Genomic DNA, 23533 nt, shown 5'->3' with positions numbered 1-23533 from the left:
AAAACACCTTTTCCCTTTCTTGATTGTATGTTCACAAAATAAACTGCAAAATTTACCCATAAATCTGACTGAAGAACATTAAGTTCTTGTCTACCACACTTGTCTCTAAACAGGAATTTATCAATGCTCAGTGAATACCACCTACTACAACAACAACAACAACAACAGTATTTATATACCGCTTTTCAACAAAAGTTCACAAAGCGGTTTACAGAGAAAATCAAATATCTAATGGCTCCCTGTCCCAAAAGGGCTCACAATCTAAAAAGATGCAACACCAGCAGACAGCCACTAGAAAAGACACTGCTGGGGTGAGGAGGGCCAGTTACTCTCCCCCTGCTAAATAAAAGAGGAGCACCTACTTGAAAAAGTGCCTCTTAACCAGTTAGCAGGGGTTAACATTTTGGTTACATTTTGGCTACTACATTTTGGTTGGATGCCCATACCCCCAAAGCTCTGGAAAGTTTGCCAATACAGAATATAAACAACATCTGTAATCTCTGTGGTTCCCTATAAAACATTTGTGTTTCCTGCTTTCAAGCAACTTCTAAAGTCTTATGGTGGACTGAAACAGTCTCAAAGCATTTAAGAGAAATATTTACAGAAATAAAGTCTAAATGAAATCCTGTATCATTCTAATAGTATGTGTAAAAAAAAAATAGGCAACCTCTCTGCCTATTTTCAAAATGAAGTATGGGGCAATGATCAGGCTGGGTACTAAGCAGGATCAGGAGAAGGGATTCTTGCATGCTAGGGAGATGCCCAAGATCTACAGGAAACTCATGGTGAGTGTGTCTGTTTTCTTTTTAAAGCTATGGATATGCTCAGCTGCTCCCCAAATTCAACTGAATATTAGGGCTGCGCAAGCACACTGCTCTTATGCTGCTTCACAGCATCTACAGCAGAGAGCAACATGTAGGCAATGAGCCATAATCAACCAGAGGAGAGTTAGACAGAACTGTATTTTTGTGGCCAAATATGGAAATGGAGAATGATTAAATATCATGGGCATTACCTTTCCACCTGATGGAGAAAAATTCTCTTCCCAACTACCAGCATTTACTTCTGAAAACTCTGGGCTTTCAGACCTAAATCCTGAGATATTAAGACTCACACAAAAGATCTGAAGTAGCCAGTGGAATTTTTGACTTTTGCTGAACAGATGAACATGCCACAAACTGCTTTAAGAACCCCCTTCAATTTCACACAAGTTCTCTAAAGGTGGGGTAGGGGCTGCAGTTCAAGAAAAACAAGTCCAACACATCCTGAAGCTCATACAACTAGTTTCATGGTTCTCTTAAGTCCCAGTTTTCTAGCAGAATGTCCTTCCTTAGCATTCTTGAATGTGTACCAAGAGTCAATACGCAAGTCAATTTAACAGCTACCTTTGTGTTTCAAGTAGCTATAAATTCTGGGATGTAAAAAGCATGCAAGGCTGCATGATGGAAGGTACTGGATTATATTTTTCAGCAGAACCAAGACATTAAAACATACATTTGCAACAGAATAGTTAGACCAACCAAAAATGTATTACTAAAGGGAAAAGATTTAAGTGAATTTACATTCCATTTCTTTCACTGGTGGTCTAAAATAAACTAATTTAGAAATAAAGGATTTAAAAATGAATCTACGCTGGTTGCAGTGTATCTCATTAGGTACTTTGAGAATGGTTGCTGCATATATTGCAAAGTATGAAATTCAGTTTAAGAATACCAGGATGGTGTACTGGAGGGTCCTCTGGCCAAAAATCCTTACTAATATTTGTAATACTTGAAAGGCATCAAGGTCAAGCATGCAATATGCTCCTGCAATCTTCATCAGAACTTATTCTTTATTATTCCTTGCATGCTGGTTGTCTGATATATTAAGAATTAGGTCATATAATACTGAGGGTTGCACTACATGGCTTACATTACATCACATTTGCTGTAATAGGCCTCTACCATGGTTAATACTGCATTCATTCATTTTCAATCATTGTATATGGACAAGGGTGTGTTTTAAGCCAAGCAGATTAAAGCATGGTAAGATACTAGCAGGACATTAAGAGCTAGTATTTCAGTAGGTCCAAACTAACTGAGTCATTCTGATATATAAATGGAAAATATTAAACTGTTGAATATCACTTCAGAATCTGATTATAAGTTTTCATTAAAGAGGATGCTTCATAATATGCTTCTGGACTGTACATACACTAATCTCAGTTCACTTTAGCAATTCTCAAATTTTCTTTGTTCAATTATTTTTGTATGCAGTTTAATAGGTAAAGCATTGCTAGAAGCAAAGAAAAGATTAAACACCCAAACAAAGGAACAACTTGATGCCAAATGTAGGTGAACAAAGGAATACAGAGGCATTGCTGTCTTCACACAACTAATACTAGAAGCACTTTCAAATTTCATCTCCATTACCAAACTGAAATTTTATCTAGTTTCAAATGGCCTTGGAGAAATCAATTACACAGAACATTCAGAATTTTCCCCTTTATTATTAAATATGGGAAACAATACTTCAGTGTTTTGAAATCTTTTGAAAATTCTACACACAAGGTTGAGAATTGACCAGCATCCCAATACAGCAAGTTAAATCAATGAAGGAATCCACTAACACATGAAGTTGAATTCAGAAGTGGATCCACCTCAAAATGAATATTTAAACATGAATTCCACAAATAAGGAAATTACATTTTACAGACACCACCATCCCATACCCCAAGTAGACATTACCAGCCAAATGGATGATAATGCATCTTAAAGCACAAAAATATAACTTGGAATAATGATATAGTGAAATCCTGGGAGCAAAGTACACACCTTGGCATTGATATAGGGGTCAAAGGGGCCGTACTTTTTGAGTTCTTTGATCTCAAGAGCATTCTACAAAAAGGAGAGGAAAAGAAAACGTGATGATGAAATGGGCGAGATATAGCAACAAAGCAGTGAGGGACTCTGAAGGAGAGAAATGACAGAACATGACAATAGTTCATTCCAATGAAAAGCCATTAATCACACTGGCCATTCCAGCTGTCAATAACTGCACCATGCACATCATTTTAAAGATACATGCAAACTTTGGCAAACATTTACACAGTTTGCTATTCCAACAAAATTTCTCTGCATATTTGGCCTCATGCTAGCCAGAGATTGCAATCATCCACTTTCATATGGCTTCTTCCAATACAAAACTGTTTACCATTCTCTTGTGTAAATTTAAGTGGGCTTAACCACAATAAACTGAATGATCACAGCTGCACTTAAGAGCATAGGCAGTGCTTAAATTTTAAAAAGGAGCTGAAAACAATATAATCAAAGACCATTTTAACATGCACATTTAGCTATTTTAACATGAAGAATGTTACTAATCAGCAACTGAACAGCACTTGAGTCTCTTTCAATGACAAAATTTGTTCTTAGAATAGACTATTTATGGGAAACTGCTTTAAACTACATAATAAACACAGATGTTAAAGGCCTCAGTCATGGACACAGTACATCAGAGATGGAATTTTAATTTCAGTTATGAATCAACTTCAAAGTTATGCCACCTCTCCTTCCCCCAAACTGGTTGCAGTCTGGTCTAGAAATTGTCAAAAGCAGTTGTTGCATATCTATGCGAAGTGATGGGTTCTGTACAGTTGTATCTGTTTTATGCCTTTCAGTCTCATTTGCACTGAGAACACACAAGGTAGTAATGGCTACAACCAGACTGCTATTATACAAACCAGTCAGAAAATTCACCTCCTAGCACACGGAATTCTTTGAATACTAATACCTTGGTGTAATCCAGGGGTGCCCAAACCCCGGCCCTAGGGCCACATGCGGCCCTCGGGAGCTCTCAATGAGGCCCTCAGGGAGACCCCAGTCTCCAATGAGCCTCTGGCCCTCCAGAGACTTGTTGGAGCCCGCACTGGCCCGACGCAACTGCTCTCAGCATGAGGGCAACTGTTTGACCTTTCGCGTGAGCTGTGGGATGAGGGCTTCCTCCACTGCTTACTGTTTCACATCTGTGATGCAGTAGTGGCAGCAAAGGAAAGGCCAGCCTTGCTTTGTGCAAGGCCTTTTATAGGCCTTGAGCTATTGCAAGACCTTCACTCATTCATATAAGTTCATCTTTAATATATTCATTTATGTATACTTATGTATTCAAATTTAAATGTAAATTAATTCTTTTTTATCCCGGCCCCCGACACAGTGTCAGAGAGATGATGTGGCCCTCCTGCCAAAAACTTTGGACACCCCTGGTGTAATCTGATGAAGTACTTGTTATAACAGTCTTTTAGGGAAATGTGTTAGCCAGTTATAGGTCAACAGCATTAGAACACTAAAAGGAAAACACTAAAAAATCTGTCTTTCACAGAAAGACCTAAACAGGAAGGCAATCTACCCTCTGTGGTAAGTCTGAGTTAGACTGACCTAACATATGGATTTTACTTTCATTTTGTACTAGGAGCATAAGAGACATTTGGATTTTTAACAGGAATGTCAGAAGTGTGTTAGTTTCCAGGCTAAATATAAAATGCACGGTACACATTTTTTAAAATAAAAGACACAAGTCAATAGCATGCAGTTTAAACAGCAGGGACAATTATGGATGTTCCCTCAGTAGTGTTGCTCTTTAGTAAGTTAATTGTAAATAAGTAAAAGCTGTGTTCTAATAAATTTGACAGAATTAGCTTGCTAAGCACAAGTACTAGAACAAAATAAGAGCAGCTACGAAAACATGGCCAAATGAGACTAAAGGTTGCTTAGACTTGCTCCAACACAGAAGGAAACTGGTACAAGTTTCAAATTATCCAGCAAATGGAAGAAAAGCAATGGTTGGCATTCCTTCTACTCTGCACATATTGCAACTCATGTACTTACTGCTCATTTCCACTGTTCCTAATCAGCTGGCCAGTCAAAGGGTAGCTTTCAAGATAGATTTTTGTTCCTGCAGAGGTAGTATTAACATTTAGCTTCTTTACAAGCAAAAAGTCCTAGACAAAACTTAGTCTAATGGATACTGTATTCACTTTCTCCTGCAGAATAATCCTGCTGATAGTTAGGCGATGAACATGAAAAACATGAAAACAATCAGACCTGCTCATTCACTTTAGTGTGGGATGGTCCCTGGTGTATTAGAAGTTTCACTATCTCAGCATCTCCTTTCCAAGCTGCCAAATGAAGAGGGTAACAGCCTTTGCAGTCAGCCACGTTAGTTAATGCATCATTCCTCAACAGAACTTCCACTACATCCCTGAAAGAAATGGCCAGAAGGAAGGGGAGAGATAAAGAATGCTATGAGTCCTTAGAACAAATCTAAAGAGTTAAAAGAAGAAGAAGAAGAGAAAACTGAGATAATACAGGATCATACAGAAGACTACTTTAAAACAACATCTTGGTATATTCTGAATTCAAAATATTTGTAGACTGAAACACTGAAACTGTAGGGCTTCTTACACCTGAAAAGTGAAAAGGCAGTTATGTAATTATTCCAGCCTTAGGACATAAAGTTGCAATTCAAAGAACACTTACTGGAAAAGTAGCCCCTGCTGAAATGAACAAATTTCTAACTAAACATGTTTATGATCAAACTGCAAAAGTTCCTTTTGTTTACTCAAGTCATCTGTGAGCAGATAGTTCGTGTGCATCTGTAAGACTGAGCTAAGGTTTATCCATGAAACTGAAAATACTAGTTCACTGCCTACAAGCTTCCACCCTAGCCACATGGTAACAAGAGTTAATATAGATTACCACTGATATTTGTTTCACTGTCTTCGCATATTCTGCAAAATTTATATACACTAACAGCATAAATTCCACTGTAGGCAGTTAAATAAGGATCAACCATTTAAAAATTCACCACTGTCTCTGAATTAGAAAAACATATATTATTATTTTATTCCCCGCCTTTTTGCCCAGAGGGCACACATACAAGAAGACAATAACATATGAAAAGGAGAATCAGTTCAGCAAGCATAGTGAAGTATCTTTTGGCACCTTAAAGTAACAAATTTATTGCAGCATAAATTTTCATGGAGTACGTCCCACTTCAGATGCATGAAGACCGGCATAAATACACACTGTATCCATGCCTGCCTATGCAGAGAGGAAAAAACATCAACTGTGAGATCAAATAGCCAAGAAATACAAAAGTTATAGTCTGTGATGCTGAAAGATAGGCACCTTGAAAATTCACATTGAACAGCAATAAAGGGAAGTAACAAAATCTTCCTAACTTTGCTGTTTAACACTGGCAATGTGGTTGTGGGGGGAGGGGAAATGACTTGATTCAAGCCTGAACAAATAGAATTTATCAAAAGGCTTGGTTCCAATTCATCAGTTTCATGCTAGGCTCCCTTTGAAGTTTCTTTTCCAAAGAGTATTAACTAATGGCCATTTGACCCCACTGTTTACAATTCATTCTCTCCCCGCCATTTCTACCCCACCTTTCCTGCCGTTAGGTAGCTTACAATAAAATGAGAAACCAGAATAATCAAATAAAACAACTGAATTTTAAAAAGTCTCCTATTCCTACACCGACACTTAAACAGCTGTTGTTCCTACTCCCAGGAAGACAGATGCCTCTCTAGGAATCTTCCCTTTCCTCTCCCTTTAATCCTTAGATTCACTTAGAACAGGGACCTCCAAACTGACTGTGCCTGTGGGCCAGATTTGGTGCACCAAGAAAAGTCTCTAGGACATGGCACAGTGGTGGTGAAGCCTTACCGTTCTGCCCTGCTACCTCCCTTTGTCATGCCCAATCTTTGAAACTCGCACTTTGAAACTCGCACCGGGCATCCGTTTCCCCCAAGAAATTGGGGCACAGAGATTTCTGGGGTAATTGACTGCAGAAGTGGCTGCCTGGCGTGGTTTTCTACCGCCGCATCACATCTGATAGGCTTTCCTTGGTGCACCATGGGTTGGAGGTACCTGCCTTAGAAGCACAGATGTTGGGGCTTTTTTTGTCCACTCTCCATTTTGTGTTTCAAACCTCCAAAGCCTCAGGAAAACCCAGAAACCTTTATCTTTTTTGTAGATGGTTTGGTGGAAGGAGAAGGTTACCAGGCTGCATAAGGCACAGAACTGGACAGAGTGCATTGTAAGTTTCACACAGCTAGAATAACAAAATTGTAGGGGACTGAGATGTGGAGAATTAAAATGCTAGAAGGTGCTTTGAGAAATACTAAAAAGAAAATTTAGTAATTTACTTGCTACAAACTATTGCAGTCAGCAGTAAAATTATACATCTATATATAAGGTTCTACACAGTATTTAAAAATATCTATGAAAGTTTCCAGCCTTCTTTAAAATAAGCCTGTAAGTGAATACTCATTGTGATCTTAACAGACCTAGAAAGAAGTATTTTTTACTTCTAAATACGATTTAGGTGGCGCAGATCCAAGTAGCCCCATAGGGCTGCCTGGGGAGTTGCTCAGGGTAAGAGGAAATTATTCCAAGCCTGCACTAAACCTGTGATGGATACAGTGATGGCCAGCTAACCTGCCTGTTCCAGTGCAGGTTAGGACTGCACCCTCAGTTGCATAGTCACTCAGTCTACCGCAAATCAGTGTGCAAAGTCTATGGGTAAATATGAAATGGAAACTCAACAGCACTAACCCTGCTTATATACATACATTCTGGAAAAAAAACTACTTCAAATGAAGTTATCTGGAGCAGGGAAACAGTGAAGGTGGGGGAGGGTGAATTTAACTCATCTCTACCTACAGTGGAGGGGTGGGGTGGGGGAAGAGAAGAGGGGAAAAGCCATTAGATGATGGTATAAAAAGATGTTACTGAAGTCACCCTCTAAGTGTACAACTCCCTGCTTTTAAACATTCGAAATTCAAGTGAGAACTTCTAAGAAACCAAAGTAAGGCCTGACTATTAGTGGCTAAGGAGAAACAGACATTGTATTACTTAAACTTGTTGGGATTTAGCAGGTCGATGTTGTGTCATTGTGTTTTCTTCCTGGTTAGGATACTTAAAATGATTGTAAACTATGCTCAGACTTCAGCGGTAATCCAGTAACCAGTCTGAATGAATGCATTTAACAAAAACATAGTATAGTCTGCAATTTGTCTTGAATCAGGTGTAACCTGCTGAACTAGATATGGTGGAGTTCACTTACTAGATATGGTGGAGTTCACATTGACCAGAAATGAAATGCTACACAAATTGATTTTAACTTAACCAAGCAGTTATATATGGCAAGCTTACTTGTGACCATTCAAAGCAGCATGGTGCAGTGGAGTATATCCAGTGCTGTCGACACAGTTCACATTTGGTCCTCTCCAGATGCTGTAAAATAAACCACATATACATACAGTAAGGTAAAATGCATCAAGGAAAACCAACTTGAGGCAAGGTTTCTGCATATCTTTTACCAATATAACTTTTTTGAAAACATAGCTGTAGCAGCCTAGGAGAGTTATTTGTCTGAAACATGATCCAGTGAACAGGATAAGCTAGTATAATTCTGTACGTAATGTTCAATCAAGACCATGTATTCTGCAAGTCAAGCGGGAAGCTTCAGAGACATATGTAGCTTAAAACCATATCTAACTTGGCCAGCCCATGACAACAAATAAGCCACTGGAAAAGCCCTTAAATTAGTGGGGCAAGATTCAAAGTGATAGCTTCTTCCATTCCCAACAGAAGTGTATTTCAAACAAGGCTTTCTTCTCTACCACTAATTCAAACCCACACAGCAGTACTAGCAGCCAAAGACAAATTTCCATGGAACAGCTGTCCATGGTACATGTGGAACAAATTGGCTTGGTGGCTTTCCAAGAACTACATTTACAACTGGCTTTCATTATTAGTAAACCCAGAAGAAAGACCACTGCAATTCTCTGCCCTTTTATTCTGTACAAGTAGCTATTCTAGAAAAGACTTAAAACAGTGATGGTGAACCTTTTGAGTTTAGCGTATCAAAAATTTGGAAAATGCCTGACTCTGCTAGTGAGTCATTTCCCTCCTACTGAACAAAAGAGAAACAATTCTTTACATATTCATTTTTTTAAAAATCAAATCATGCTATGATTTGGTGCTATGTATTATATAAAGAAACATCAAATTACAAAAATGAAATATGAATAAAATGAACTCAATTGTTGTCAGGCTTTGGTGAATGCTGGCGTGTCACCCAAAACATTGTGGTGTGTTACCTTTGACACATGTGTCAAATCACTGGCTTAAAACACTGGCAGAGAACATGCGTGTAAGTGGGTTACATGTTCTACAGTTCTTTGGAATTTTACACTAAGCATTTTTCCCCTTCTAACTTTCAGAAACATACACCTGCAAGTTAATTCTAATTATTTCACACTGTTCTCAGATACCCTATTACAAAATGTAAAGTCACAACTTCCCATCAAAACTTTACTTACTGATATGTGGTGTTGGATACTCCCTATTGCATATATCTTGAAGCATCTAGTACTACTCATTATGAAAGAAACTTGGTAATTTCAACCCACAACATTTAACCCTCATGGTAGCCAAAGGAAAGTCCAAGAGTTTAAATTAGGTTTTCCTCACCACTGTGGCAGGCACATGAAAAATAAAAACTCATTCCTACAAACTCTGTAAAAAAAAAAAAAAAGGATAGCTTGAAATGTGGCACAATTTGTTCCAGCACTTTGCACACTGATTGCATGCCTTCTGGACCCAGAAGGAACTGCAACTATGTTAACAAACCTAGCTAAGGACAAATCTAGGTAGCTGATATAAACAGCATTTGTATACTGTTTTTCAACAAAAAGTAGTTAACAAAGCAATTTACACAGCAAAATAAATCAATAAATGGTTCCCTGTCCGTTTGCAATCCAAAAAAGGATAGAGAAGAGACACCAACAACAGCCACTGAAAAAAGATGCCATGCTGGCATGAAAAGGAGTATTTGCTCTCCCCCCGCTAAACGTAAGATGTCATCACTGTATAAGGTACTTAGCCTACGGTAGTTAGCCAGAGCTGGATTCTATTTTAGCAGGTATTCGGATTTCATTTCATGCTGCCTCTAATTTCAAATGCCTGTGTTTTGCCCATTTAAAAATTTTGATTTTTGAAAAATAATTTTTCTTTAAAAACTCACTGGCCTGTTTCATTCAGACCAAAGTGTTAAGCTAGTACCCTAACCCATGGCTAACACTTACAAGGTAATGCATGTAAGAGGAAAGATGAGGAGCTGGATTGGCCAGGTCAGTTGATTTCCATCACTCTTCTTGCCACCAACCTCCATGCTGAGACAACCCTAGCAATCAAGCTCATCTTATACAGAAAAAAGGCATGGAAGAGCACTATCCCTTTGTTTTCCCCTTTCTAGGTGACAGTACCATAACTCTTTCAAGTGTCTGCCATAATCACCCCATGTCAGGCTGCCCTGTGTCACAGTCACCCCATGAAGAACCCACAGGTGCTTAGAAAGGCAAAATGAGTTGTGCACCTTGCTTCATCCCATCATGCAAAGTGGGATACAGCAGTCTCATCAGACCACCAACCAAAGTGCCATGACTTTCTCTGTAGGAATGTGTGGAGTGTCTCTGACTCAAGTGTAAGGAAGAGTTAACCATCTGTACTTCCAAACAGATGGCCCAAGACATCCTGGTACCACTGACAGAAGCACCTGAATTAAACCTTGAAGAAAATCTTCCAGAAAGTTAGCATCCTGAGGATACCCAACTTCCTGGTTCTAAAAGATGGTTGCTGTAGAGGCAGCAACTCTTTCTGAAATGCCAGTAATGTTGAGCAGTAATTGGGGCCAGTGGTGTCGCTAAGGGGTGTGGACCTCACCGGGTGATGTGCACATGGGGGGGGTGACACGCTAAAATTACAGTGGTTAGGAGTAATACTATATACCGTTGGATGTGAAATTTCCAGCAGAATGCAATGCAAAAAACTAGAGTGAAATATCTCCTTTCTATCAAACATTATTGCCAAAAAACCCGAGAACAAAAAATGCATGGAGCCTTATGGAAAGTGAAACTGAGTCGCATTGTGCATTTACTCATGAGTAGGCACACTTGCCTTAGTCCGTCGGAAAGGGCAGGCTGAGAGAAATCCAACACACAAGAATGGTCCTGATCCAATGAATGCAGCCCTCAAAAAAACCTGAGAAGGAAGTCCCTCCCTCCAAGAAGAGGGATGTATTGAGCCCTATGGAAAGGGAAACTGCTGGTGGTCAGGCCAGGCAAAGGGGAATGTGAAGCCACCATTATGGTCCTGATCTGATGGAACTGGAGTTCAAAAAAATGCTCCAGAAGGCAGCCCCCCCCCCCCACTAAAAAGATCAAAATAGAGGCTTTAGCTGATAAAGTGAACTTTTTTGAGACTTGCAAAGCCAGGTGGATCCTGACAGTGATCTGGTTTAAACAGAAGTTCTTCAATTGAACTGGGCACAGGGTAGGGCTGAAACTGATTTTGGAGGGGGGTGTTATTGCAGGCAGGCTACAGAGGAAATTCACTTGGTGGAACAGGGCTGGCTTCTGCTTATTTAATTATTTGTTTTACTTTAATCATTTACACTTATTTATTTCAATTTGCCTGATGATGTCACTTCCACCATGACATCACTTCTGGTGGGTCTTGGACAGATTGTCATTCTAAAGAGTGGGTTCCAGTGCTAAAAGTTTGAGAACTGCTGCAATAAGCTGTTAGTAAGTTGACACCCGGGGGGGGGGGGGTGACACCACTAGTGACCAAAATCACAGTTTGGAGGAATAATACCATCATGTTATATATCAATCAATGCGTAATTTCGTGCAGAATGTGTTCTATCTTTGTTCTATCAAAAGGTACAGCCAAAAAACCTGTGCGGGCGGAGTTATGGTACATCACCATGCCCACCACCTGGGGTGCTGCTCCATCCACTGCAAGGGGGTGACGCGCTGGCATCCTGCACCAGGTGACATGAACCCTAGTGACGCCACTGATTGGGGCAAACAGTCCCAAGCCTGAGTAATTGCTTAACGAGGAAGGAAGAAATCAACTATCTGCTTCCGGAAAAAAATGACTCTTGATTCCTGAGTTAGGTTGGCAACCTTCAGTCTCGAAAGACTATGGTAACGCGCTCTGAATGGTGGTTCTGGCACAGCGTCTAGTGTGGCTGAAAAGGCCAATTCGGGAGTGACAATCCCTTCCACACTGGGAGCAAGTGTAGTCTGTCCCTGGTCTGTCTCCCTGGCTGTGGACCTGCCTTCTTTGCCTCTTTGCTTCAGTCTGTTGGCAAAGTGTCTCTTAAAACTGGGAAAGGCCATGCTGCACAGCCTGCCTCCAAGCAGAACGCTCAGAGGCCAAGGTTTCCCGTCTGTTGAGGTTCATTCCTAAGGCTTTCAGATCCCTCTTGCAGATATCCTTGTAGCACAGCTGTGGTCTACCCGTAGGGCACTTTCCCTGCACAAGTTCTCCATAGAGGAGATCCTTTCGGATCTGACCATCGCCCATTCTCACGACATGACCAAGCCAACGCAGGCATCTCTGTTTCAGCAGTGTATACACGCTGGGGATTCCAGCTCGTTCCAGGACTGTGTTGTTTGGAACTTTGTCCTGCTAGGTGATACTGAGGATGCGTTGGAGGAAGCATGTGGAAAGCATTCAGCTTCTCCTCCTGTTGTGTGCAAAGAGTCCATGACTTGCTGCAGTACAGAAGTGTACTCAAACAAACAAATATAAGTTTCAGCTGCCTAATTCAGTAAAATCTTAAGGTAGTAACATCACAAGCACTTCAGGCTTCTAATTATGAAGCTAACTCAGATGTACCATATCAAAATATGGAGGCATTTAATAACACTTCATTGCCAATTACACTGCAACACATGTTTTCAACTGTTGCTCAAGTATCACTTAATATTCTACTGCTGCAAAGGAAGCATTTGGTGCATGCAGTGTTCTAACATTAGTGCCTCAGTTTTTCCAGTAAAAGAAAGACGCTTTTGATAATTCAAGATTTATTTAGCACTTCAAACACTGATGACAAGCATTTTTGATACAAAAGAAGTAATCAGCTGCTAACAGAGACCCAGAATGAGAGATCTGCCAAAAACCAGTCTTTGCACAAAGTTCAAGCTGAAGTAAGAAATCTCCTGCAACACTTGGAGGAAGAACAAAGCAAAAATAATAAAATTTAGTTTAGATATTTAATCCTAAGGGGCGCATAAACTTAGAACTCCAACAAGTGAGTAACACACAACCATGGTATATTCCTACTTCTAGTTGCTCTTGACAAACTCAAACCACATGAGTAACAGAGCCAGAACAGAAGCAGACATCTACAGGTGACACTCAATACAAATTCCCTACCTGCTGTCTGAGCAATGATTCTGTGAGTTAGGCATGTTTGTCAATGGCTCCAACACTTACATCAGTTACAACTCTGGTACATACTGATGTTGTTCCTATGCCTCATGTACAGTGGGACCCTGGTATCTGTGGGGGTTCCATTCCAGAACTCCCCATGGATATGGAATCCACTGTACTGGGGTCTGATTTTAAATGCCTTTAAACACACAAAATAGGGCAAAAATCTGGTTTCCTATTGTTTTGCTGCCACATAGCACCATTTCCAAGCCTCTTGAGCAATTTTTAACTCTGAAAGACCCACTTCCAGGTCACACAGCAGTTCCTTGCTCCTCCTAACCTTGTCCCAGAATGCATCACAAATGAATTAAATGGACCGTTGCCATGTGAACATGAAATGCTGGTTCATGTTTATAAGAGATGTACAAAAAGACTACTAAAAATGACAGCAATGTGACTCTTGTAGACTTAGGGCGCAATCCTAACCAACTTTCCAGCATTGAGGTAAGGACAATGCAACTCCGAGATAAGGAAAAAAACATTGCCTTACCTTGAGAACAGCTCCATGACAACCCCCCAACTGCAGGATGCATCACATGCCCCACTGGCACAGCTATGCTAGTGCTGGAAAGTTGGTTAGGTTTGTGCCCTTAGTTTCCTTATAAGCAAGATAACATGGTACATTAGGAAAGTAGTGGGGAAATACTTTCCACATATAGTGTGAAACTGGGTACCATTCCCATCCTAGTTTATTCTGATTCTCGCTAAATCAAATGGACATAAGAACCTCAACTAAAGACACTGTCGACCCCTTACTCATTTAAGCCAACAGCAACACAACTGGTCATCCTACTTTTGAAATGAGGGTTTGTAGGACTACTTTTACATTTGCCCATAGGTCATGAAATATTCCACACAGCTTATCTTTGTGCATTTGACTCAAAGCAAACAAAATATAAGGTTAAAAAAAGCATAGATTATTCGTGCATACTGTGCCATAAAGAACAGCTCCAAGCAAGAGGCTAAATGAAATGCTGCAGAAGTCTGTAGGCACGGTTTAAGTGCATATTTCCTTCTTATTTGAAAAACCAATTCAAATTACAGAAGCTCACTGCAATCTCCCCTTTCCAAAACACCGCAAAGCAATTGGACCTAACAGCTGTGAAAATCACATACGTCCTACAGTGGAATAAGAGGCATGCTTGAACAGAGTTTCTGCATCAAAGCTAAGCTATACCCAATGTTAGTATCAGTAAAGCCAGCTCTTTCAGTATTGAATAGGCACTAAATAGGTATACTGCACGTAACTTTCATGAATACCTGCAATTCAAGAGATCTGATCACCATAGAGGTCAGAAATACAATCCTAGGATGGTCTTCAGAGAACATGCTTCAGCCTGCTTCAAAATGAGACTGACAAAAAGAACTACATGATATTTGTGTAATGAAGCACGAACAGAACAAACTAGGAAGAATTTCTTACATTGGATATGCAATTGTTAAAAATGCACACATAAATGATGTTAATACGTGAACATCAGGTTAAAAAGGAGCACATGCATCAGTGCAGCATCATATGCTACTAAATAGTTCTCATGGTGTTTTGGAGCAGATGGCTGCTAGCAGATTCATTTTTTGTTGTTGTTGGCAACCTTCAGTCTCGAAAGACTATGGTATTGCGCTCTGGATGGTGGTTCTGGCACAGCGTCTAGTGTGGCTGAAAAGGCCAATTTGGGAGTGACAATCCCTTCCACACTGGGAGCAAGTGCAGTCTGTCCCTGGTCTGTCTCCCTGGCTGTGGGCCTTCCTTCTTTGCCTCAGACTGTTGGCCAAGTGTCTCTTCAAACTGGGAAAGGCCATGCTGCACAGCCTGCCTCCAAGCAGAACGCTCAGAGGCCAGGGTTTCCCACTTGTTGAGGTCCACTCCTAAGGCCTTCAGATCCCTCTTGCAGATGTCCTTGTATCGCAGCTGTGGTCTACCTGTAGGGCGCTTTCCTTGCACGAGTTCTCCATAGAGGAGATCCTTTGGGATCCGGCCATCATCCATTCTCACGACATGACCGAGCCAACGCAGGCGTCTCTGTTTCAGCAGTGCATACATGCTAGCAGATTCAGAGCTAACAAAATTGGGAGGGTCTGCAAATAATATAGTGCTGGAATAGCAAGCCAACTGGTTTTTCTGAAAACCAGAAATGCCTTTCCAACACCTCCAAGGGGCTTTCTGAGGCCCTGGGTAGGGCTACACACAGCCTTGTGGGCCTCGGAAAGCCTTCAGACGGGACTGGAAGCTTCCAGTCATGTCTGGAAGTCAGGTAAGCCCCAAACCACGGATATGCTTATCTGTGGGTTTCTGCATTTGCAGGGGTTCCAGGAACAGAACCCCTGCAGATACCAAGGGCCAATTATACTGGTAGAAACACAGGACTGACTCCAACACAATGCTAACACAAGTAAAACGCATGTCCACTCACTCAAGAGGAGGTAATGTCTCCAATTTCTACCAACCACCTCTGCTGCACACCGCTCATATCGTGCCCTCAGAAGAAGGTCCACCCTGTCCAGGCATTCAATTTGTCCACGGTACAAAGGTGCAATATAAAAGAAGACACCATTCCAAGCTGACTGCCTGAATGAATATGCCTGGCTATCCTCTCCTCTGCTGTTACACCATCCAGCCTCTTCTTTGTGTTGAGTAGAGGCATGAAAACCAGGCAACTCATTAGTGCCTAGAACAGGGGGAGGAGTATACTGCACGTTGTTTGCAGCAGGTGAGCAGCTCAATCCTGAGCTGCCTGGAGCTCCCAGACCCGGCAGCTCCATGGAGGGCTGCCGCCAGATCCTGCGCCTCCTGCGCTACCACAGGAAGATCTTCGGGAGAAGGGGATGTTCGTCCCCTTCCCCCAAGTAAGGGAAGCAGCCCCACAATGGGGCTACTCACTTTAGCGCCGACCAAAACGTAAAGGTGCTCTCCCCCTCCCCCATCACGCCTCCCCCACGCCCCCGGCGATGCCCCCGCCTCGCATTCTGCAGCCCGGTGGTCTGGGAAACCGCGGAGCTGTGGAACCCAGGCGACCGCTGGGCACTGGCCCAGCGCTGGCCGTGCTGGGCTAGCTCCGGTGGGAGCCTAACGGTGAGCCCCGCAAACATGCCGTTTGCGACTGAGGTCCACGGCACAGAGCCGTGCCACAGACCTAAGGATTGGGCTCTGAGACTCCAGCTCCACTTGCTGCCTTGCTGGTTCCTTCATTGCTCCATTTTCCAAACTACTTGCTAGTTCATTTCTCTTCCCTTCATCATGAGATGAATGATCACTTTGGTAATTGCACTCCTGGGAACTGATCCTTCAGTCGATGGCTGTATCTCTCTCCCTCTTCACATTTGGCCCATGATTCTCCAGTTTAGCTGTTTATTTGTATTAAGCAGTCCTCTTCACCCTGCGCATTTCTTGCCTCTCACTTCTGTACCTTTCACCTGAGCCCTGTTAGCAATTTTGTAGTTGCTTTATCTGGGGATAGGCAAGCAAACAAAGGCCTTTCATTTTGTGGTAACTGGTGCCTGCATTTCTCAATTTTCCCTTCATCCCCAACCCAATTTTTCTCTATAGTTTCTGTGTCTTTACCTTGCCATTCTTTTAGTTGTCTTGCTGTTCTTTTATTTCCTTGGGTGGCTCTGTTCTCTTACTTCCTAGTGTACCTGTTCCCTTAATGAACTACATTTTTGTTCTGCCCTGGTTTTAACTGCGGTCTACTCAGACATGTTGGGCTCAGTGGTGATTACTCCCAGGTAAATATGAAGAGGATTGCAGCATTAGTGTCCTTACTGCTGGTTTTGGCTGTCTGTGGTTCTGTGTGTTCTGTTTTCTCTTTTCCAGCTATTATTGGAGTTGGGGGTAGACATCCTCATAGTACTTTGGTGCTCTCAGGCTGTATAGACCCTCTTTGCTTATATTACTGGCCGTATCTGTATGCAGGCACAATTTTTTCAGGGGGTGCATCATTCTTGTCACCTAGGGGCACCCCTATTGGGCTGACATTCATACTTATATGAGCAGAGAAGGCACCTCAGCCATTTAGCATGCTGACCTCCTCAGTGCAGACTTACTAGGGAGTAGCTGGTGGCAGCCTATGCCCCCCCAGCAAGCAACTGCCGCTGGACTTGAGGAGCGTTGGCTGACACTGCCTTGCAAAAGGCCCTGTTTGCTGAGGAGCATCTTCCCTGCACCTTCACACCATACACACTCCCACTCTCAACTGAAAGAGGCCTAAAACCTTAGTTGCTCAGGGGTTTCTATACCCTTGGTTCGAAATACAATAAAGCACAAGCTCAGCTCAGACCCCCCCCCCATATCACAGCTGAGTTTACCATTTTTGCCACATGAAAACCCACTTCTAGTTTTCTACAGAGCATTCTTCCTTTCAGTAGCATTTTGGAGGTGAGGAGCATTTTTGTTGCTGCTATTGTCCTTGCTGATCTGCTGCAAATAACCCAGAGAACGACCAGTAGACCCCAAAATGTGTTCTGTCAGCTCTGACTCTAGCATGTTTTAATGAAACATCTAACCTCAAAGAAAGAAATGCATATGTCAGCTGTATGGTACACATGGAGAAAACATGTATTGGCCCTGTTTGTGCGTACACACACATGTATACACCCAAGCACATGTGCATACTTTGTTCATGTGTACTGTAGTTAATAATCTGCTTTGCTTTATAAAGCCTGTGTGCATCCCGCTGCCAGCTCTTGTACATAGGACTTTGTTGTTGGCAACCTTCAGTCTCGAGAGACTATGGTATCACGCTCTGAAAGGTGGTTTTGGAACATCGTCTAGTGTGGCTGAAAAGGCCAATTCGGGAGTGACAATCCCTTCCACAACGGGAGCAAGTGCAGTCTGTCCCTGGTCTGTCTCCCTGGCTATGGGCCTTCCTTCTTTGCATCTTAGCCTCAGACTGTTGGCCAAGTGTCTCTTCAAACTGGGAAAGGCCATGCTGCACAGCCTGCCTCCAAGCGGGCCGCTCAGAGGCCAGGGTTTCCCACTTGTTGAGGTCCATCCCTAAGGCCTTCAGATCCCTCTTGCAGATGTCCTTGTATCGCAGCTGTGGTCTACCTGTAGGGCGCTTTCCTTGCACGAGTTCTCCATAGAGAAGATCCTTTGGGATCCGGCCATCATCCATTCTCACGACATGACCGAGCCAACGCAGGCATCTCTGTTTCAGCAGTGCATACATGCTAGGGATTCCAGCACGTTCCAGGACTGTGTTGTTAGGAATTTTGTCCTGCCAGGTGATGCCGAGAATGCGTCGGAGGCAGCGCATGTGGAAAGCGTTCAGTTTCCTCTCCTGTTGTGAGCGAAGAGTCCATGACTCGCTGCAGTACAGAAGTGTACTCAGGACGCAGGCTCTGTAGACCTGGATCTTGGTATGTTCCGTCAGCTTCTTGTTGGACCAGACTCTCTTTGTGAGTTTGGAAAACGTGGTAGCTGCTTTACCAATGCGTTTGTTTAGTTCCCGCTGCCAGCTCTTGTACATAGGACTAGTCAAAGTATATTCCTAGACACTTCATGTATCAGAAGGCCCATATTAACCAATCAGCCCTAATGTAACGAAAATGTCACTTGAGGAAAGGTAGCCTTTTTGTAATTTGCAATGTAAAGGCATCGTAGGTTAGAACGGCCCTGCTGAGGAGGGACTTTTCAGGGCCAGAGTAGGCTGCAGTAGAAAGGGAAGAGCAACAGAAAAGCCCAGCTATACCACTGGAACTCAGCTCATTTTCCTCAGGATCTAAGTCAATATTTCTGAATCCATTAATATAAAACAAAGAGACATTTGCAGGATCAATACAACTGAATGCACCATTTTTGTTTGCAATGTTAAATGCCTGAAGGGGTGCCAGTGGTGTTCCTCGCCCCTGTACTGCTTGGGGGGGGGGCATCAGCCCTGGAGGTGTTTCCCATCTAGGGGAGCTGCCCACTGCTGCACTGAGGGCTGGGAAAGCAGCATGCAGCCTCGCTGGCCCTCAGAAGGCTTTGTAAGGTTTTCTGGAGGCCAAAAATCATCACTTCTGTTTTTTGATCAAAAACTGGAAGAGACTATTTTTGGCCTTCTGAGGGCCAAAGAGGCTGTAAGCAGCTTCCCTGGCCCTCAGAACACCTCTGGGGGCAGGCCCAGGCAACAGGGTGGGTGGATGGCAGTGTGGTGCCAGGCCCCCAAACCTGGCACTCAGGGCATTTGCTCCCCTTGCCTCCACCTTGAGTACACAACTGTGTAGGTGCTCTTTGCCTGTCTCCTGCTCTGGCTGGGTAGTTAGAGAGCAGCTTTGTGGAACAGCTGGTCTGAGTTCTAGACTTTCCTCTTTTGCCCCTGCTAATGGTTGTTTCTGATCAGTCATGCAAAAGATAAGTCTTGCTACTTAGGGCAGTGGTTCCCAAACTCTTACAGGAGAGTTGGGAACAGGGTAAGTATTTGCATGGGCAGGAAGTGGGGTGGGGCAGCAACAGCCCTGTAGCAATTGCAGGGTTGCAGCCACAAAGGGGCTTATTTCTTATTCAGGGGCAGAGTAGGCCTCATGCAGGGTCCTGGAGGCTTGCAGCCCTCTCCAATGTCCTCTGTGGCTTCTGTAAACAATCCTTATCTCTAATCAGCAGCTACTTCCGGTTTTCACACGAAAATGGAAGTAGCTGCTGATCAGGGATATGGACTGTTCACAGAAGCCTCAGGTGACATCGAAGGGGGTTGCAAGCCTCTAGGACCCTGCAGGAGGTAAACTCTGCCCCCAAAGAAAGAAATAAGCCCCTTGAGAGCCACAGTACTGCAGTCACTATAGCATCATCGCTGCCCTTGGAGCAGGGCCACAGTCCTTAAGGGGGAATGCTCTGCTGTCAGTTCCCCTACTAGGTTGCAACCCACCAGTTTGGGAACCACTGACTTTCAGTATTTATTTTGGCTGGGCTTGAGCCTGTCTTGCCTGGCTCCCAGCCTCCTGCTTTGACTGCATGCCCTTTGTGACCTGTTCCAATCCTCATCTGCCAAAAGTTCATTTCATGGAGTGAATGTCCCCAAAGGGACTGAAACTCTTGCCATACAAAAACATGTGTGGCTGTTGCACTTGGTTGCCCTCTAAGGGAGCTATCTTTCTGCCTTTCCTCTGCTATAGGCAAAGGGATATTCTTAGCTGTGTTTTGTATGTGGGTGGGACAAGACGGACTTGAATCCTGAGCACAGGAGCTCCTAGCAGGTCTTCGTTTTGGTCCCTTCTTTGCAAACACCACTGTAGTGCCTGCATGGCCTTGTGTGACCCACCATCCCATCCTTGAGGCACCACCCCATGTGTAGCAGAAGTCCTGTTACTGAGCTGCTCTTTCCCAATGGTCTCCCCTTCCTCCACTGTTAGCTGCTCATTAGTCCTGCACCTGCTCTGTGTTCACACTGGTAGTGCTTCTCTAGCCACAGATATAGGAGCTGGGTGGATATAGTCATTGTCTCAGTGACATATGGGGGTAACACCAATATCACACTCATATTTTGCTGTCATGACACTGCTCCGTGGATGACAATGCTGTTTCCATGGACTCTGTTGGCGTTACTGGAAAGGGCTGAGTAGGCATGGAGTTGCCTGGAAGTCATGAAGGATGTGGTGCCAGTATTCATGCAATGGGGTGTTTGGAATCCAAATAAGATCAGGCCATCAGTTATTCAGCCCCTCAACTTTTCTAAACCTCAGAATTCCTAAACAGATTACTTTCAAGAAAAGCATTTCAATGATAATCTTGAATTGTGGGGGTGGTTCTAATTATCGGACTTGACCTTATTTGCAGAGGAAGAAAATTACAGGTGACAAAGGAATTGCAAGTGATTCTGCATGTCCTGCAGCAAAAGCATTCCTCTGGGGAGCCTATTCAAGAGTGTATTTTTCACACATGGCACCTAGAATATGAAAGGGCTTCCATGTTCAGTGAACTCTTCTACCAAAAAATATCATATTCAGATCACTTCCCATATTTATTTGAAGACTGCCTCACAATTCTTCTTCCATTAGCAAGACAGTCAAGATGGGTTACAGTAAAATTATATTAAAACAGAAACCAACATCAGACAACAAAAGCAGCAGCAGACAAACAGTGGAGCAATAGAAACTAACAGTTTCTAACAGTAAGCAGCAGTAAATAAAGAGGCTCAACAATAAAAAGTTTTCAGCTAGTGCAGTAGTTCTCAAACTGGTAGGTCATGACCCACCAGTTTGTGTAAAGGATTCCCTGTCCCTTTAAGGGGCGGGGAGGGGGTGATTCCCAGGATCACATCGCTAACAGGGGTGGAAGGGGGGTGCTTTTACTTACAGGTAACTGCAGGAGGTGCCAGGAGTCCTGTGCAGCAGTCCCTGATCCTTAGAATGTTGAAAAAAGAAGGCACAAAGCATATCCTTTTTGGGTTTGCAACTAAGAAGTGCTTTGTGCCCACCTTTTTCAATGTTCTAAGCATCAGGGAGCCCTGTGGAGGGCTGCACAGGTCTCCCCATACCTTCTGCAACATCCTCAGCCACTTGTAAGTAAAAGCGCCCCCTTCCATCCCTGTTAGCTCACTCCCTCCCCCAAAAAGACTTAGCCTGGGAGTAAAATTCCTGGGAAGTATGAGAACCACTGATCTAGTGTCAAAACTGGGGTAACCTCCTGCAGGAGGAAGATACCACCTACAGTCAAAGTTCTGTTCCATGGTATCCACCAGACATGCTTTTGTAAGTGGTAGAATATGGAGAAGCTACTGGGGACATCATCTTCCTTACCCACACCTGGAAAGAGTAAATGGAGTTCTTTCTTTAGCCTCCTCTCCTTTGTCTGGTTCTGAGAATATTTTTGTTGAAAATTGGTATATAAATATTTGAATACAAATATTGTTACAAAGTTCAATACAGAGAAAACCAAATGGCTTCCTGTTCCAAAAGGTCTCACAATCAAAAAAGATGCATAACACTCATCAGCAACAGTTGCTAGAAAAGGTACTGTGCGGGGTGCGCGGTGGAGGGAGACAATTACTCTCCCTGCTCAATATAAGAGGAACACCACTTGAAAAAGTACCCCTTTGCCCAGTTAACAGGGGTACATGATGTGATCATGCCATGACTGGCTACTAGGGATGTGGAGTTGGAAGCAATTTAGGGCAGAGTGGGTAAAAACATACCAACTTTAATATAAAAATCTTAAGAAAATACTATTTTAACACTTTTGCTATTGCAGCCTCAAGCTTAGGGAGATTCAAAGTTTTGAGCCACATGCTGTGGGAATAATGCTTTGTAACTTTGGCTCCAGCAACTTAAGAATTCAAATTGCCTACAAATCAACCAATTTCTGCAAGGGTTCCGACATATCATGCAGTGTCCCTCTAATTTTCTTCCCTACTGTGCAGAACATTTAACAACCCACACAGTCTATAACCACTATAATATTAAAATGGGCAACTGCTAGTCTGATCATCAGGCAACAAGTGAGGTACTGCTCAGAAATTACAACTAAGGTGGACAGGTGGCAACAGTGGCATACCTAGCGGGGTCAGCATGTGCAGGTGCTCCCAGGCAGCACAGCTGGGAGTACCACCCCAAGGAAGGAAGTGAAAATTGGCAGAAGGGGAAAACTGGAAGTGATTATTTAAGGCCCTCTGGAGGCCTTAGAAGGCTTTCAGAGGGACAGAGAGGTCATGCACAGCCTCCCTAGCCTACAGAATGCCTTCAGAGGTCACATGACTGGTGGGGGCAGAACTTTCAGGCTCGCCCAGGGGTGGCACAGTGGCCACGACCACCAGTGGGTGGCATGTTTACATCTTTATCAGGTATGATGAACAACTATCAGTACACAATTACCACTCTGAAGTAAAATTGGTGACACAGGCAACTTACACATGAAGATATTTTTAGCATATGGAAATGACCCACCCTCTAACGCCTTTGTTCTGCATATGCCTGCTGCTGTTCTGAGCCAAGAGGCATAACCTCCTTCCTAACCAACTCCTGATCCCAAATCATACAGCAAAACTCAGAAATCACTCTTCCTACCACTACACTTCCTTCTGCTGCTGTTCTAGATAAAGCAGCACACACTTCCTCCCAACACCACACAATAACGTATTTAGGCTGTTGGGACCTTTGTGGCTAGAGTCAAACCTTAAGAAGTCAACAACACAGTGCTGGCATCAAGACCTATCTAGCAACCTGCAAGAAAGACTGGCCTTGCCAACAGAGGTCATGTTGTGAAGAGGAGAATTGTATGGGTCACTCTC

General features: G+C 43.0%; 1 protein-coding gene across 3 annotated transcripts in view; it reads right to left on the bottom strand.

The window, feature by feature from the left end:
* ANKS1A (ankyrin repeat and sterile alpha motif domain containing 1A) overlaps positions 1 to 23533 on the bottom strand; it is a 170947-nt gene that overhangs the window by 114652 nt on the left and 32762 nt on the right. For all 3 annotated transcript variants that reach the window (XM_066622832.1, XM_066622833.1, XM_066622834.1), the window contains exons 2-4: positions 8199 to 8279; positions 5079 to 5235; positions 2814 to 2876 (exon numbers count right to left, since the gene is read on the bottom strand). In XM_066622832.1, coding sequence (XP_066478929.1) covers positions 2814 to 2876; positions 5079 to 5235; positions 8199 to 8279 — 301 coding nt within the window. The remainder of the gene's footprint in view (positions 1 to 2813; positions 2877 to 5078; positions 5236 to 8198; positions 8280 to 23533) is intronic.

Source organism: Tiliqua scincoides, chromosome 4 (assembly GCF_035046505.1).
Source record: "Tiliqua scincoides isolate rTilSci1 chromosome 4, rTilSci1.hap2, whole genome shotgun sequence".
Taxonomy (NCBI): Eukaryota; Metazoa; Chordata; class Lepidosauria; order Squamata; family Scincidae; genus Tiliqua; species Tiliqua scincoides.
Note: the sequence above shows the minus strand (reverse complement) of the source record. Positions and strands in the feature narration are given on the sequence as shown.